General features: G+C 47.8%; 1 protein-coding gene and 1 long non-coding RNA gene across 3 annotated transcripts in view; one reads left to right on the top strand and one right to left on the bottom strand.

The window, feature by feature from the left end:
* Nucleotides 1–7,133: 7,133 nt before the first annotated feature.
* Nucleotides 7,134–15,403, top strand: part of ST7 (suppression of tumorigenicity 7) — a 110,476-nt gene continuing 102,206 nt past the window's right edge. The window contains exon 1 of one of the 2 annotated variants that reach the window (XM_015853590.2): nucleotides 7,134–7,557. In XM_015853590.2, the coding sequence (XP_015709076.1) occupies nucleotides 7,407–7,557 (151 nt within the window). In that variant the 5' untranslated portion in view covers nucleotides 7,134–7,406. Of the gene's footprint in view, nucleotides 7,558–7,986; nucleotides 8,198–15,403 lie in introns of those variants that run through there. The other variant, XM_015853627.2, reaches the window with a different exon arrangement.
* Nucleotides 9,827–10,770, bottom strand: LOC116652995. Its single transcript, XR_004306308.1, has 3 exons — nucleotides 10,679–10,770; nucleotides 10,519–10,582; nucleotides 9,827–10,140 (listed from the first exon to the last, which is right to left on the bottom strand). It is a non-coding gene; the product is annotated as an uncharacterized LOC116652995 (long non-coding RNA).

Raw genomic sequence — 15,403 nt, 5'->3', positions numbered from 1 at the left:
AAAGGCTTAAAATACTTAAGAAGAATAAAATGGACAGTTAGGAAATCTGTCCATGGGCAGCAATGATGCAGGTAACTATTCTAGCTGTTGGAATGTTATGTGTGACCAGAATCAGTGCAGGCTGAAAGTCAGAATGCTATTTTTCTTAACTGAAATAAAAGGCTAATTTTAAATCTATTCCTAATAAAGAGGTATTTTACTGTGACGTGCTCCATGGTTGTGCTTTCCTCTCTGTTCATTCAATTCCACGATAGTCTCAGTTCCTGTCTTCAGAAAGTAGCATCCCTGTAGGATGCTCAATTCTAGCATGGATTTGGTAGAATAAATTTGTATTACTTGTACTTTGTTCCTTGATATGTTTAGTCTGAGACAGTTCTATGCCTTGGGCATCAAATCCATAAACCTACAGCATCAGTAAAGCAATTTAGAAGTAAAACAAATACTCCGTTACTTTTTCTGGGCAGTACATTGTGTCATATATTGGAGTAATGACTCCCCAGAGGAAGCTGACAGGAGCTGATGAGTTGAGGTGGGTGGCACGTTGTGAGCTCTTTGTTTCAGTAGTTTTGGATATCAGTTGTGTTTTCATTGCTTTTCTAACTTATAGAGCCCTATGATTTAACAGAACAACTTATTGGTGGGATTTAAGATATTTTGTGCAGGGAAAGCACCTTCTGAGAACTTATGCTGTGGCGGTTGTGTCAGTGTGAACTAATACTTGTTTATATTCTATTTTTAATATAAAGACAAGCTTTGTATTGTGCAGTGTTGGTGTACAAGATATTACAGCTTGTAATATGGACTTGTAAAAGGATCTGTTCTTGAAACATGTTATACCTTACACATCTCAGTGCCTCCTTCCACTTAGGATTTTAAGTGGTATGCAAGTAAATAATTGCTCCTGAACACATGAAACAGGAGTTGTGCTTCTGCTTTCAAATTCTCCTGAGCAACCCTTTTTCTGTATGTCTGTTCTCACACTACAGGTAATAGAAGGTGACTTTATCATTGCTGTCATTTTAGTTACATCACTTCTGTTTCTTGTGTTCTGCACACTTGAGTTCAATTCCTTTTGGAGAAATCTGCACTGGAAGTTCTGCTCTGGCTTTGCACCAAACTAATCAAAATCTGCTCTCTTTTAGTTTGAAGCCATTTCCTGTTGTCGTGTCACAGCAGACCCTGCAAAAGAATCTGTCCCCTTCCTTCTTGCAGCACCCCTTTAGATACAAGAAGGCACTCTCAGGTCACCTTGCAGCCTTCTCTTCTCTAGGCTGAACAGCCCCACCTCTCTCAGCCCATCCTTGGAGAGCTGTTCCATCCCTTGGATTATTTTTATGGCCTTCCTCTGGATGCATTCCATCAGATCCACATCTCTCCTGTTCTGAGGACTCTGCATCTGGACACAGTACTCCAGGTGAGGCCTCACCAGTGCAGAGAAGAGGGGCAGGATCAGTCAGCAGGATCGCTGACATTCTGAGGTACCACACTGTAGGATGTCTCAGTCTAAGAACTGAGCATCTGCTGCAGAGCTTGTATCTGGACATGAGGTTTCCAGTGATGTTGATAGGAATGTTCAAAACCTTGCTGTGCTACTGAGGTACCAGCAAGGGCTCCAGCTGTGCCTGTTCCTAGGTAAGGCACTACATACAGTGATAATACAAGGTGTGTCACTGTGATCAGAGGTATAAAGCTGTGATCAACTGTGGTTTTTCCAAGTTTCCCCTTCAGCATGGAGAAAAGGAGTCTGACACTGCAGCTCTGAGGAGCGTGAGCTGTTCTTCCTCTTTCAGTCTATCTTAACCCAGACAAAAATACAGGTGTTGTCCCAAATATCTCTGTGAATCTTCTGTACCTGCCATCTGAATGTTGACCCAGCACTTGTTTCTCCCATCTTTCATACAACTTGCATTTATAACTTCCACGTCATTTGGAGAGTGAGGAAGGAGGTCAGCTAATTTCAAAATCAATCAGTATTCCAAAGACAAACAGACTTTTAAATACGCTTCCAGCTTTGCTGTGCCACTTCAAGTCGATGTCTGCACAAGCAGCTGGAGTAGAAATCTGAGCCATTCGCAGTTTTAAACGAAGTACCAGGAAGAAAAGTCAACTTTCCTCTTTCCTTCTAAATGGCGCTGCGTTGTTAAACCAGTTTTCAGATGAGGTGAGATCAATGAAGTTGGCAGGTCTCTCATTTTGTTGTGGAAACATGAACATGAGAAAGCAGAACCGCAGTTGGCCAAAAAGCAGCTGTGGCGAAGGAGTCCAAAGGTCACAGACTTGATTGGAAGAGCTCTGAACAACAGCGTTAACAACCTTGAAATCTCTGAATGAAAAGGAGAAGTTTATCTTGGTTTTCATTCCACAGTGTGGCAGCATCAGCTGCACCTTGACTGCACTTAGTAGAGAGGTCTGTCAGCTCTGAAAGGAATAACTGATGTTAAAATTGATGGTAAAATCTAACGTTCCCCTCTAAGTTCCTGTAGGAACTTATTAACAATAATATTATTAGGGTAGGTGTTAGCAAAATTACATCTTGCTAATATGTACTAAAGCAGACTGTTCATCCAGCTGTACCTTGCATGTAAGCGCTGATGTCAGCTGAAGCTGAAGGGGTGAAATAAACCACCCTTTCTTCTGTCAAATACATATTAATGCATTTGAAGAGTGTTTCCAGACTGTGCAGCCTTTAGGCTAAGGATTAATACCAGCAATTCTAGTTGCAACGTGAAATTCAACACTCCTTGTCATTTCTCTACATCTTGCCCTTTGGTTTCTATTTGGACTGAGATGGGACATCTCCTGATACAGACCTTCCCCTGTGTCTCCACAGCCTGCAGGGAGAGGTTCTTGTCAGCAGTGCCATAGGGGGGCTGTGAGTAAGCGATATAAGCAGGCCAAGTAGGAAGTAGGGTTCTGTCAGACAAGGGAAAAATAGCACTTTGGTACTCACTGTTGCAAAGGCTTAGCAAGATTCAGCTCAGGAGCCAAATCTGTCTGTGACAGAGCGAAATTCAGTGTGCCATGTGAATGCAGCCTGTTCTGGTAACAGAGGATGTGCTGTTTGCTGTATCTGAACCTGCCTGCAGTCTGTTCCTGTTCCCTGTAGCAGCAGTAGTTATCTGCTCATGGCCCAGCACTGGGACTTCTCCATTTCCTTCACCTAGATTTCTGGAAATGAGTAAAATATAAATGTCAGTGAGTTCTTGCCCCTCACTGCAAGACATTGAAGTCCTAGTGTGTGTTCAGAGAAGGGCAACGAAGCTGTGAGGGGTCTGGAGCACAGGCCTTGTGAGGAGTGTCTGAGGGAGCTGGGATTATTTAAGTCTGGAGGAGTTTCAGGGGAGACCATATTGCTCTCTATAACTACCTGAAGGGAGGTTGTGGTAAGGTGGAAATTGATCTCTTCTGTGTAAACAGCAATAGGACTGGAAAGAATGGCCTTAAGTTGCATCCAGGTCAGATGTAAGGAAAAACTTTTAGAGAAAAAGAGTGATCAGGTGATGATGTAATGGGCTGCCCAGGGGTGTGGTGGAGTCACTGTCCCTGGAGGTATTCAAGGAACATGTAGATGCTGTGCTGAGGAACGTGGTTTAGTGGGAAATATTGGTGATGGGTGGATGGTTGGACTGGATGACCCTGGAGGTCTTTCCAACCTTGGTGATCCTGTGATTCTTTATCCTCTTTTTACTGTGTCTTCATGCCTATGGGCAGCCCATGTCCATGATGAGGACCTATGAGATATGGTTTAGAGGCTGGTGGTAGCAATGGTAATGGGAGGATGGTTGGACCAGATGATCTTGTAGGTCCTTTCCAACCTTGTGATTCTATGATTTAAACAGATCTTTGGGAATCTGGGACCCATCTACATCTCACTCAGCTACCTCTGCTTTATGAACTGATAAAACAGGTCTAACCTTCACACTGCTTGGAAAATCATAAAAAGTATTATTTAAAATGTTTTTGGTCTGGCACACAAATGAGTACTTTTGCTTCCTAATAATGGTGGCATACTTTGAAATATGACCATCTTCTTTTCAGCTGAAGTGTACTTTCATAGCAGCATCATATCTCACCTATAAGGTGCAGAGCAAAAGCTTCAGGCCAGGCACTCTGCACAGGAGCCTGTACTTTAGGCGTCTCTTTGTTTTAATGAAAATACATTAAGTTGTTAATTAAGCATGACTCTTCATTTTAACCTGCCTTATCATATGTTCAGGTCTGTGACAGAGAACTGTATGCTTTAAGCTGAAAACAGACTTTTCTATGTCTGGAAGCTGTTTTATTCCAACTTCTGGATGCCTGAGAAGTGCTGGCTGTGCTGTGCCATCACTCCCTCCCATTGGCATGCCATACACAAGTATTGCAGATTTCGGTTTAGACTGCCATCTCCAGTTCATCCCGGATATTGTTTAATTAGTGTTTGGGTATGTTTGCATATCCAGTGTATGTGAGTGGATTAAATCTGCATATACACGTTTGTAGGTATGTGTAGGTATCCATGGGCATATATCTGGTTGCTTACCATGTACCAAGATGAAATGGCACCAGGCAGGGAGTTGCATGGAGGGTGCTGCTGCTGGTGGGGCTGGATGAATGTGAGTGCCTGGGCTGGGACTGGGTTGCTGTCGCTTCCCAGTGCTCACAGGTGCCTGAAACCAATGCAGGGACTGCTTGTGCCCTATCTGAGCATCCTCAGAGAATGCTCCTGGACACCCCGGGCTATGAAGGCAGGGAAGGGCCTAGAGGGCAAGATAAGGGCCTAGAGGGCAAGATGTGTGATGCAGAGTGAGGCCCCTGTGTGTGCTCAGCACAGAGCAGAGGAGCTGATGGAGGCCTGATGGCGGCTGCAGCTCCTCACAGGGCGCATAGGGCAGCGCTGAGCTCTGCTCTGTGTAACAGTGACAGGTAGGTGGGACTTTAAAACTACCTGTTTGTTGTGTGCAGGTGGCAACTATTATTTCTTACCTGGCAGGACCTACATTCAAAAATAAACTTTATTCTTGAAAAACAACCAAAAGGAAACATTCAGTGCCTCACAACTGGTAACTGTCAGTGCCTCCACTTCCTGATTCAGTTTAGCGAAGTCATCAGCAGCTGCCTGAGAAGCCGAGCAGGCTGGCACTTAGGCAGCAATTGGAGGCAGGGGCTGGAGTGCCTGAGGAGCTGTGAGGGAGCACTGGAGTGAGGAAGCTGTGTGCAGAATCACAGCAGAAAGGTAACAGATGCTTTTCTAGTGATCTGTACGCGGTGATCACTTCACTGTACGCTGTTAGGTCTTGACCTAGCAAAGGAGTGAGTGTCTGGAGCCAGATGACACAATAAAACCCTAATAAAATCTCTTTATAGTACTGAGCAGTTTGCCTTTTTGACTTGTAAAATGTGTGTTGTAAGACTTTTTATTGATACTCAGCACCCTTTGCTACCAGAATAGAAAGAGGAGAGTGAAGTGGTGTTAAAGAGAGCCTGAACTGCAAACACCTCCCGCGCGTGAGCTCCTTCAGTGGCACAACAGAAGCTCAATCCATCACACGAGAGCACACAGACGCTCACGGCTCAGGATACCCCAACCAGCAATTCCTCTTCACCACATGCAGACTTTTGTCGTTGGACACACGGATCCTCTTTCCTGATTGTTTTTAATGGGAACTGATCATAGTTCTGCACTATAGGCAATAATATTCTCAGTGCTGCAGTGTATAGACAGAAATGATACAAATGACAACTATGCTGAGTGCTTGTTCTCTTTAACCTACACGTAAGAGAACATCAGGTGAATATTTTCATTTAGAAATAGCCATGCGATGGGATAATGTTGATTTTTTTTTCCAGATGTGATGCATCTAAAATATTTATATCCCTTCTAACTGGAAAAGGAGACTGAGATGTTTCCAATGTGGTTTTCTTTGGTATATACTTTACCTAAAAAGGTCCTGTTTGTAGTTATGTTGGAAGTGCTACCTGTACATTGGAATTTACAAAGGCTTCATGATTATTAGTGGGAAAACCTGTCAGTCCCACAGCAATAGAGTCACGTAGGGACAACAGCCCCTTAATCAGAGGATCCTGAAGCTGCAAATGCTCATGGCCCAGCCACAGCCCCAACCACGGCATGGCCCATGGAGGAGCACATCTGTGTGTGGCTGCCTCCCACCAGGAGTTATATGTCTGTACAAATGCACACTGACTGTGCTGTAATGTCTTGTAGCTACTGTAAACATCCTGGAGAAGTGACCGCATTCTTTCTGTGGGGCCTTTCCAATGGCAGACTTGAAAATGTCGGGAGAGCGAGGGTATGATCTGTCTATAAACATCGATGGGGCTCCATGTCCTTTTGGCGCTGCTTACAGAAACACCGAGCTGTGCATTAAGTTGCTGGGCAGCGCTGTCCCAATGCAGGCTGCAGAAACACCAAGGGGAGAAGCTGTGACAACAAGCTGCAGTGCAGGCACTCATGTTTGTAAGTGATGTAGCATCAGAAAGTAGGTGATGGTAACCGACCTGTGCACATCTGTGCTGCCATACGTTGTTTTGTGCAGAAATGTGTCCCTGAGAGAGCCAAGGCAGAAGACAAAACACATGTCACAAAAGGAATGTTTTACTACGTGATGCTTATGCTTCATACACGCTTTTCCTTGGTAAGACGTTAATTTCTCTCATCGTGCAGAGCCTTCCGAGTGGGGGTTTTAGGGCTCAGGACGGTGCTGAGCAATGCGCGACAAACCGCCGCTGTGAGCCTGAGGGATGGGCAGAGGAACTGGGAAAAGAGCCGAACCGAACAAAGCTCCTCTGTGCTCCGGATCCCAGAAGAGTGAGCCCCGGTTCGGGCCGCGCAGTGCAAACACCGGCTAAAATCCTTGTGCAAACACACACCACCAAGAATAAAGTTGCAGCGTGCGCGGCGTTTTTCTTTCCCCTAATCGTTCCCGCTATTAATCTTGCTCCCTCTCCCTCCCTCCCGCTCCCCCCGGAGCCTCCGGCCGTTTCGTTCCGTTTCATCATGCTGCCGGTGCCCGTTGCGGCCGCCGCGCTCCCCCCGCAGCTCAGGGGCCGGCCCGGGGCCGCCTCGCAGCACGTGGCCGAGCCGGGGCTCGCGGGGCCGCGCTCTGCCTTCCCCGCCCCCGGCCGGGACCGACCCGCGCTCCGCCGGGCGCTGCGAGCTGCTGCCGGGCTGGGGCCGCGCGGACGAGTCCATTTGAGCGGCTGGGAGCTGGGATCCGGGAGCTGGGATCCAGGGGCTGGGATCCAGGGGCTGGGATCCAGGGGCTGGGAGCCGAGCCCCGCGCACAGCGGCACAGGCGCGCTGCTAATCCGTGGCAGCAGCATTGAGCGCGGAGCGTGCTGTACGGTTGGGTTTTTTTGCCTTTTTTCTTTTTTCTTTTTTTTTTTTTTTTTCCCTTCTCCAAAACATGGCTGAAGCCGGGACGGGCTTTCTGGAGCAGCTCAAGTCGTGCATCGTCTGGTCGTGGACGTACCTGTGGACGCTGTGGTTTTTCATCATGCTCTTCCTGGTGTACATCCTGCGGGTGCCGCTGAAGATCAATGACAACCTGACCACAGGTACGGCTCCCGCACGCCGCCAGGCGGCCCCCGCCCCGGACGCCGACCCCGCGCGGTCCCAAGCGGCCGCTCCCGACCCCGCTCCGGCGGCGACCCCCGGTACCGGCCGGGCCCGGCGGGGCCGGAGCCTCGAGGAGCCGCGGGGCTGGGCGGCGGACACGGCGCCGGCAGCCGGAGGGGAGCGGGGCTGTGCTCGGGCGGCGGGGTCCCGGCACCTCCGGAGCGGCCCGGCCGAGCTGGGCCCCGGGCGGCCGCGTCTCGCGGTAGCGGCCCTGCGGGCGGCCGCCCCTTCCCCGCCGAGTCCTGAGCCGCTGAGCCCCGGGAAAGCAGAGCGGAGCGCGGCCTCGGGGCGGGCGGGCGGCGCGGCCCTGCTTGGCCGGGGCCTGTGTGCCGCTCCGTGCCCTGCGGAATCACTGCGGGACCGGGACGTGCTGCAGCCCGAGGGGAGAGGGCGGCGAGCGCCACGAGTGCTCGGGATACGGTTGTGGTCGTGGGCGCTCACGGGTGTGAATTAAAGCTGGGAACGGTTCGCCTCAGGCTGCGTGTGCGGGCTGGTGGGAGCCTGTGCGGGCTGCCCGCGGACAGCTGGGCATTACCGCTGGGCATCGAGACCTGCCGGACTCCCAGGCGAAGCACGCAGGTATCAGCACATTGGTGTTTTATCGCCTTGCGCTCCACAGCACGCATAGAAGTTACCTGCTGGTGCTCTACCCCGTGTCCTTAGGCAGCACGAGCTGCTCCTGCCCACGGGGAGTGCAGGTAAAGGTTAAAGATCGCCTGGTGAGCACGGGCTGCTGCCGGCTGGACTTTGCTGTTGCCTGGAGGTGGTTTCACAGCGCCCTTCCCGTGGCCCTTCTACCCCAGGAGCAGGCAGATGTTGGCCTCCAAGCAGGGAGCTGTGCCTCTGCTGCTCAGCTCTCCAAGCATTGAGCTGTGCCTCTGCTGCTCAGCTGTTTGTGCCGCTCTTACTGTGGAAATGGCAAATAACAAAACTGCGGCCTTCCTCCACCATCTCATTCTTTTCCTGTACTATTGGGACTAACAGGGAATTTAAGTCTCTTGGGCAGAAATAGATGCAGCGTAAGCCACAACAATCAGAAGCAATTTGCATGCCCTGTGTGCCTGCTCTCGCCTCGTTCCAGCAGCACCTTATCTCTTATCTCTAGTGTAGTGTGAGAGCGTGTGAATAGGAGCCTGGCAGGGCAGCTCATCCCTTCTGGGAGCGTTCTTAGGAGCCGGGGGTGGGGTATGAGGGATTCGGGAGGGAAAGTGTGTGTGGAAAATTCCTGGTTTATTTAGAGGATAAGGACAGAATGGTTGTTGAGGTGGGTGTGCCCGTGGGATTAGGGAATACAAAGTGGAACTGATACATTTTCCTGCTCAGTCCACGTTGTATGTAAGCATTTTTTAACAGGATCAATTCTTCCGTGTCTGACAAAAATGAGATACTGGGTTACTCTTCTGAGTTACTAAGAGCCATAAGCGTTCAGCCTGCTGGGGAGTTATCACTGTTACGATGGACTTTGCTCCAGCTATTATGGCTTAAGGCTGAATGCCCCTGTTGGAGTCAGCAGAAACATCATGGTGTTCACCAATCTGAGCTGGGCCCTCAGGACTTTATCAGGAAATTGTTTCTTTTTCCCAGGTTTGTTTTCATTTTTCAGTTGCAAAGACTGAAGAAATTACCAGCCGGTCCCAGAGTGTGTGATGAAAGTCAGTCACGGTGGGGGAACGATAGGGCAGTATGGCCTTAATGCATTGTCTGTGCCTTAAAGCCATTTGTTTCAAGCTCAGCCCTGGCAATAAGGTGGAGTTTTTGTTGGTGGTGATGGTGTGTTTTGTTGTTGCTTGAAAGCTTTTGTGACCGAATGAAAACCCATCTGATTCATTGTGGCTTTTCTTTACCAGGGCCTGCTGGCACTGGGCTGAGGTTCCTCACAGTCTCACAGAAACTCATGCCAGCTCTGATGCCAACTGCATTTATCTCAGTAACGTGAAAATCAAAGCACTGCTAGCAAAACTTGGGGATGACGTAAAAAGCAATAAGGCAATTAACAATGGCTGGGCATTGTCCCAGGAAGATCTGAATCTGTTGGTGAATGGAGGTCAGTCAAGCAAAATGGTTTGCAGCATCACCAAGCAGCCAAGGAGAGAAACGCAGCCCTTGTTCCTTAGGTGTGGTTTGCACCTCGTAGGATCGTGCCTGCAATTGGCTGCTGTGTTATGCAAGAGTTCCATCAAGGATAATGTTGTTTCTAAGGTTGTCTGTGTTTCATCCAGCGCTAAATTGGTCTTCAGCAAGAGCTTGTGCAATAGGCTGTGCAGCGTCAGTGGTCGAAGGAAGCAGGGGAGATTTCACCAAATAGCCCCGTGGTCAATTATAGCTTTAAATTTTAATAAGATCAAGCGTGGGGCTTCTTCTCTTTTGTTGCTGGGCAGATGTGCTTGCCCTGAGCACTTTGTGGCTCTGGCCAAGCTGGTAGCACAAGTTGGTTATCCTCTGTGTAATTTGGCTTGCAGGTCTGGAAGTCTTTGCAGTTGTGGGCAAGTGTAATTTCAGTGCCCTCCGCAGAGAGTAGATGTCTGCAACGTAACCAGAGAGAAACCTCCTTGGTCATATTAAAGAAGCTTCCAATAAATCTAAATTCTTGTGTTTCAAAGGTTTTGGAATTTAATTGAAGCTCGTTGCACAAATGAAGTCATCGAGTCCTTCACAAATGGAAATGTTTGAGCTATTATAGCTGTATTATACCATATAGCAGGAAGCAATTGAGGAGACTTAACATGTGGGGTTAAAATATTAAACACAGAATAAGTAATTAAGGAAGCGGATGTTACCATCTTACTCCGAAAGAACTAAAATAAACACGATTCCTTTATATAATGAATGTGCTGTATTTTTCTTCCATGCTGGCACTCGCGCAATTTCTGAATGCCACATTAATCTGAAACAGGACACACCTCTTATAAAAATGTGCAGCCCTGCTCGTTTCTTCCTGACATAATTTGCCTTTTTGTTCATGTCCTAAGAAGGAGAGAGGCCCGAAAGCTGAAGTTTCTGACTATTACAGTTGTCCTTCTGAAGTGCAATAGGACAAATGAGCTGCAGCCAGCATCTTACAGCACTCACAGGAAGGCTCCTCAGGAATTTGTAGGTTGAAGATGGAAGAGAAATTAGGAAACTGGCTTTCCTAAAAGTGTGGATAGTCTGTGGCAATGAGCCGGTGCAGCTCTGTAGATGTCTGTATGGTGATACTGAATTCGCTCAGGACATCCCGCTTAGCTGAAGCGGGGCAGCCCTGTGCTGCTGCCAGCTGAGCATCTGAAGGAGGGTCAGGAACCGGTGGTGACAGAAAGTAAAGGGTGTCATTCTGAGGTCAGAACACAGAAAGTAAAGGGTGTCATTCTGAGATCAGAATGGACATGAGAACAGAGGAGCAGGAGCATGTCACCTCAGCTGAGAGCTGCTCCTTGTGGCAGAGTTGGCTTCTGGGGTGCACCAATGTTTTTATTTCTCCTCCTCCTCCTTCTTCTTCTTCTTCTTTTTCTTCTTAAATTCTGGTGATCCTACTGAAATAATTACGGAGGGTTTTAATTCCGTGGGTTCTGTGACCATGTGTAATAGGATTCTCTCAGAGCCCAGAGCCTGAAACGCTGTGCCCGGTGCCAGCCATCTGGAGAGGGGAAGAAAGAGGCTGGTGTGCATGGTGCTGTAACACTAGCCAGCACCAGATTACTCAGTTACAGCCAGGTTTTGTGCGTGAGTGGGCAGGAGAGCTGAGCAGACGTGTTCAAAGTGTTCCTCTGTTCTCTGTAAAATTAGGATAACACTTTCTTTTCATCCAAGAGTGTTTTCGAAGATGCAGAACTGACAGCTTTTCAGGCAGACAGGGTCTGCAGTAATTCGGTCCAGCTACAGTACATTCACTGATGTGTGCGTAACACAGGCTTAGATAAATAAAGTACTTGGACCACTGCAGTAAATCTGTCCTGCTGCACCTTCGTTTTACCCAAGCTATCCAGAATTTAACCAAGCAGGAAAGTTGTGTGTGATTCTGTACATGGGAATATTGCAGGAGATGAATAGATGAGGTGTGAGCAGATGGAGCACTGCTCACAGGTTGGATGTGCTGCCTTTGGGGTGGCAGTGACTGCTGATGAAGCTCATGTAATCCTTCTGATTTCCCATTTTCTAGTTGTCCTGATCTTGCAGATCTGTACTCGAGTGCTCTCCAACAAGTTATAATTGGGGTTCTGGCTGATGATGACAAGTTGAATATGTGTCCTGGCAGCCCAAAGGACCAGCTGCACCCTGGGGTGCACCAGGCAAAGTGTGGCCACTGGGTGGTGAGGGGAGGGTTGTCCTCTCTGCTCTGTGCTGTGCAGCCTCACCTCCAGCACTGGGTGCTGTTTGGGTGCCACAATGTGAGAAGGACATACAGCAAAGGCCAGGGAGTTGCAAATGGATTAAAAACGAAGGAACAACTCTCCATTTAAAAGGAGCAGGGCAGCTGAGGTTCAGGCATTGCTGCTAGTTGCTCAGCCTTTCAAAGCCAGCTCTCCTTATTAGGATGGGTTTCCTTGGGAGTGTTTACGGTGTGAGCCACAGAAAAGAATGTGGTGTTGTGACAACAGGCAACTGGGAGCTGGATTCAGATTCCACCAAAAGGAGGTGGATAAATTATTAACTCCCAGAAGGTGCAGTGCTGATTTCCTTATCTTTTAGCTATAAACTGGACTGTTGAAAGTAACATGTTAAATCTGTGAGTGCTCCTGGCAAGGCTGGCATTAATTCTACGCTTAGATTTCACAGAATAAATCATTTCAGTTACGTACAGCTGCAGTTTGTTGCAGCGCTGCTCGGCCCCTTGGCCCCAAATTACTTGTATTTAATTTCGGTGTTTCTCAGAATGTAAATGAAGGCTTTTCCTAAATACTGCTCCTACTTTCCCTGCAGCCCTAATGGAATTAAAGTAAATCTTGTTTTCCTTACTGTCAGCTTCCGTCTGCAGCTGTATGGGTTGCAGCCCGATGAAGATTGGTAGCTGGTGCATAGTTGAACTCCAGAGGTTTCTTTGGTGTTACTTTTTGGTGTGTGCTTTGGGGGATGGAGAATAAAAATGGTTGTTGGGGTATAAGCTGATATGCATATAGGCCGGTTTCCACCTATGAAAGACAAGAGGTGCTCAGTGTTGTCAGTGCCTGCTTCTGGAGCAGCAGCTGACAGGAATTAGGGGGCTGCTGTCACCTCCACACAGGCAAAATTGTGTTTGGGGGGGATGGTATGTCTGTGCTTTAAAATTGATTCAGAAATGTGCAGCAATCCCTGAGAACTACAGAGATTCTATGAAGAACACCTCACACTGATAGGGTAAGGAAGCTCCAACAGTTCAGCTAACCACAGAGAGGCCATAAAGGCAACTTGACTGTAACTATGGAGGAGTGAGAGCCAGAGCCCAGTTAAATATCCAGCCAGCTTCCAGAGTATTCAGACGTAAAATACATATGTTATGTTTGGCCAAAGTGGGGCCACAGTAATCTAAGGTCTGAAGAAGCAGCCTTGCTGTGAGACATTCTGAGTGCAGTTCACTAACTAACAGAAATAAAGTACTGGTGTGTGGTTGATCAGAGCCTGAGCTACATTGAGGGAAGAAAATAGCAGGTACTAATACTGTCTTTAAAGCAGAGAAGGCGAAGTTACAAAACTGGGTGTCTGCAGGCTGAGTCCTGTGGTACATTGTGCTGGTGCTGCGGTGCTTCTGGGGGTGCCAGGGCTCTCGTGCCCAGCTGCTGCACCCCAGGGCCCAGTGCTGCTGGGTCAGCTGACGAAGTCGGTGTTTGAGCTGTGCCTTGTAGAACAGAAAGGGCTGTTTGTCTCGTTGGCAAGTGGTAAAGCAAATAAAGCAACTGAAGTGGCAGCGTACGTTGGGTGAACTCGCAGTTTCTTCTGGGCTCAAGTCTGCAAAAGCAAACATGGTAGTCAGGAAACGATGAAGATGCAGTCTTTCTCAACTCGGTGCGACTGCTGTACTATTCAGCCTTTTATTACAAGGCGACTTGTTTAAGTAGGTGTTTTATATTTAACAGAGTGAGGCCCTTCTCCCAGCATCTGCGAGTATGTCAAATGCAGCTGTATTGAAGTGTACAGGAAGAACTAAGGCACGGGGAAATGAGACTTTGATCCTGCAAATCTTTCATGACATGATTTGTTCTGCGAGCACAAATCCCGAGTTGTACTGAAAAGGTCGTAATAATGTGTGTGAAGTCTTAAAGATGGGGGCTAAACAGCTTATCAGGGCACTACCAGGAGTGCTTACCAGGAGGCCTGTAGCAAAGCTGGGGGTAGAGTCCCCTTCTCCATCCAGAAACAGTCTTCCCCTTTGTTGTTTGGTGATCGCATCTAATTTAGATACTTTTACAGGAGCTACTTCCATAAGGTTTTCAGGGCATTTGTCAAAGAATTAAAGAGAAGACCCGACGTGGTCCTCTGGCAGACTGTGAGGTATTAGTGGGAGCGTTCTTCCTGTGTTAATTGTCGGGGGCCCCTTACACCTGTTTTTAAATCAGCTCTTTGTGGCACTGGAGGCATCTATTGAAAGATTGTATTATAACCTCGAGCTTGTCCTCGTGCCTGCACAGCGTCACGTGGCCCAGTGATGCTGTGTAAATACTAATGAGTGAAAGTTGCTTTGTGAGCCGCCGGCACAGCCTAATTGGTTTTGTTATGTTCCTTAGGCCGGCACTATGGAGGGGCAGGTCAGCACCGAGAACACTGCGCTTAAGCAACATTAATACAGTTAAAGAGCAGAGTTAATGTCGTGCTTTCAGAAGGCAGGACAAACAAGTTGTTACTGTTAAGCCTGAGGAGACGATCTAAATTCAAAGTCCAAATCAAAACTCGCCAGCTGCTAAGAGAAGACAAAGATTTATTGTTGCATAGTCTAAATTGGAGATTATCACGGTGGTAAGTTCAGTGCTGAAATGATTAAGTGCACTTAAATATACCAATTAGTCGAAGGATAAAAGCTATAGGGCAGAAATGAAATGCAGTCGTCTTAGGATTCCTCTTGAGCACAGTGTGCCAGCTGTAAGCAGGAGATTTAATTTCCAGCTCACTTTCTAGAAATAAACTTGGCTTATTAAATGTCAGGCCTGTTAGGCTGCTGTGTTAGTTCTTATGCCCAGCAGCAAGGCTCGTGGAGATCGTATTTAAAGCACAAGAAATGTTATTGTTGGTATCGGTTTATTTTGTAAGGCTGTCATTAATTTCTCAAGAAAACGTGCCTGCAACCTGAGCCTGTTGTAATTATTGGTTTTTGTGTAAATAAATGTTTTGATGGCAGTTCCTGTGTGTTTCATGCTGCAAATTGTTTACAGCATGGCTCGGTCTGGGGTGAGGTTATACGATCTATTAGCACGCTTGATCTTCCACATGAATTTTCTCCTGCTATTTTTAATTCTGAAGTACACTCGATAGCAGCACGCCTGCATGGTACATTTTGCACAAACCCCAGCGTTGGAGTTCCACACTGGTAATTTCCTCCAATTAACAAAATAAGGTTGACCCAGACCTGCTGCAGGGGCACAGCTGGTCCCAGCCCCTTGTGCAGGGGACAAGAGGACGGGGGAAGGTCCTTGAACGTGACTGTGGCAGCTCCTCAACCAGGAGCTGGTGAGCCCTGCTGGGAGAGGGAACCCAACAGCAATCCCTGATGCACAGCTGCTGTTAGGAGACAGCAGGGTCTGCAGGAGAGGAGGTGGACTGGCTGTTTACACAATATGATAGTGACAGGACAAGGGGGAATGGCTGTAAATTAAGAGAGGAGAGATTTATATTAGAAAGAGA

The sequence above is a fragment of the Coturnix japonica genome, chromosome 1 (genome assembly GCF_001577835.2).
Source record: "Coturnix japonica isolate 7356 chromosome 1, Coturnix japonica 2.1, whole genome shotgun sequence".
Classification (NCBI taxonomy): Eukaryota; Metazoa; Chordata; class Aves; order Galliformes; family Phasianidae; genus Coturnix; species Coturnix japonica.
This window is presented reverse-complemented; position numbering and strand designations above follow the sequence as displayed.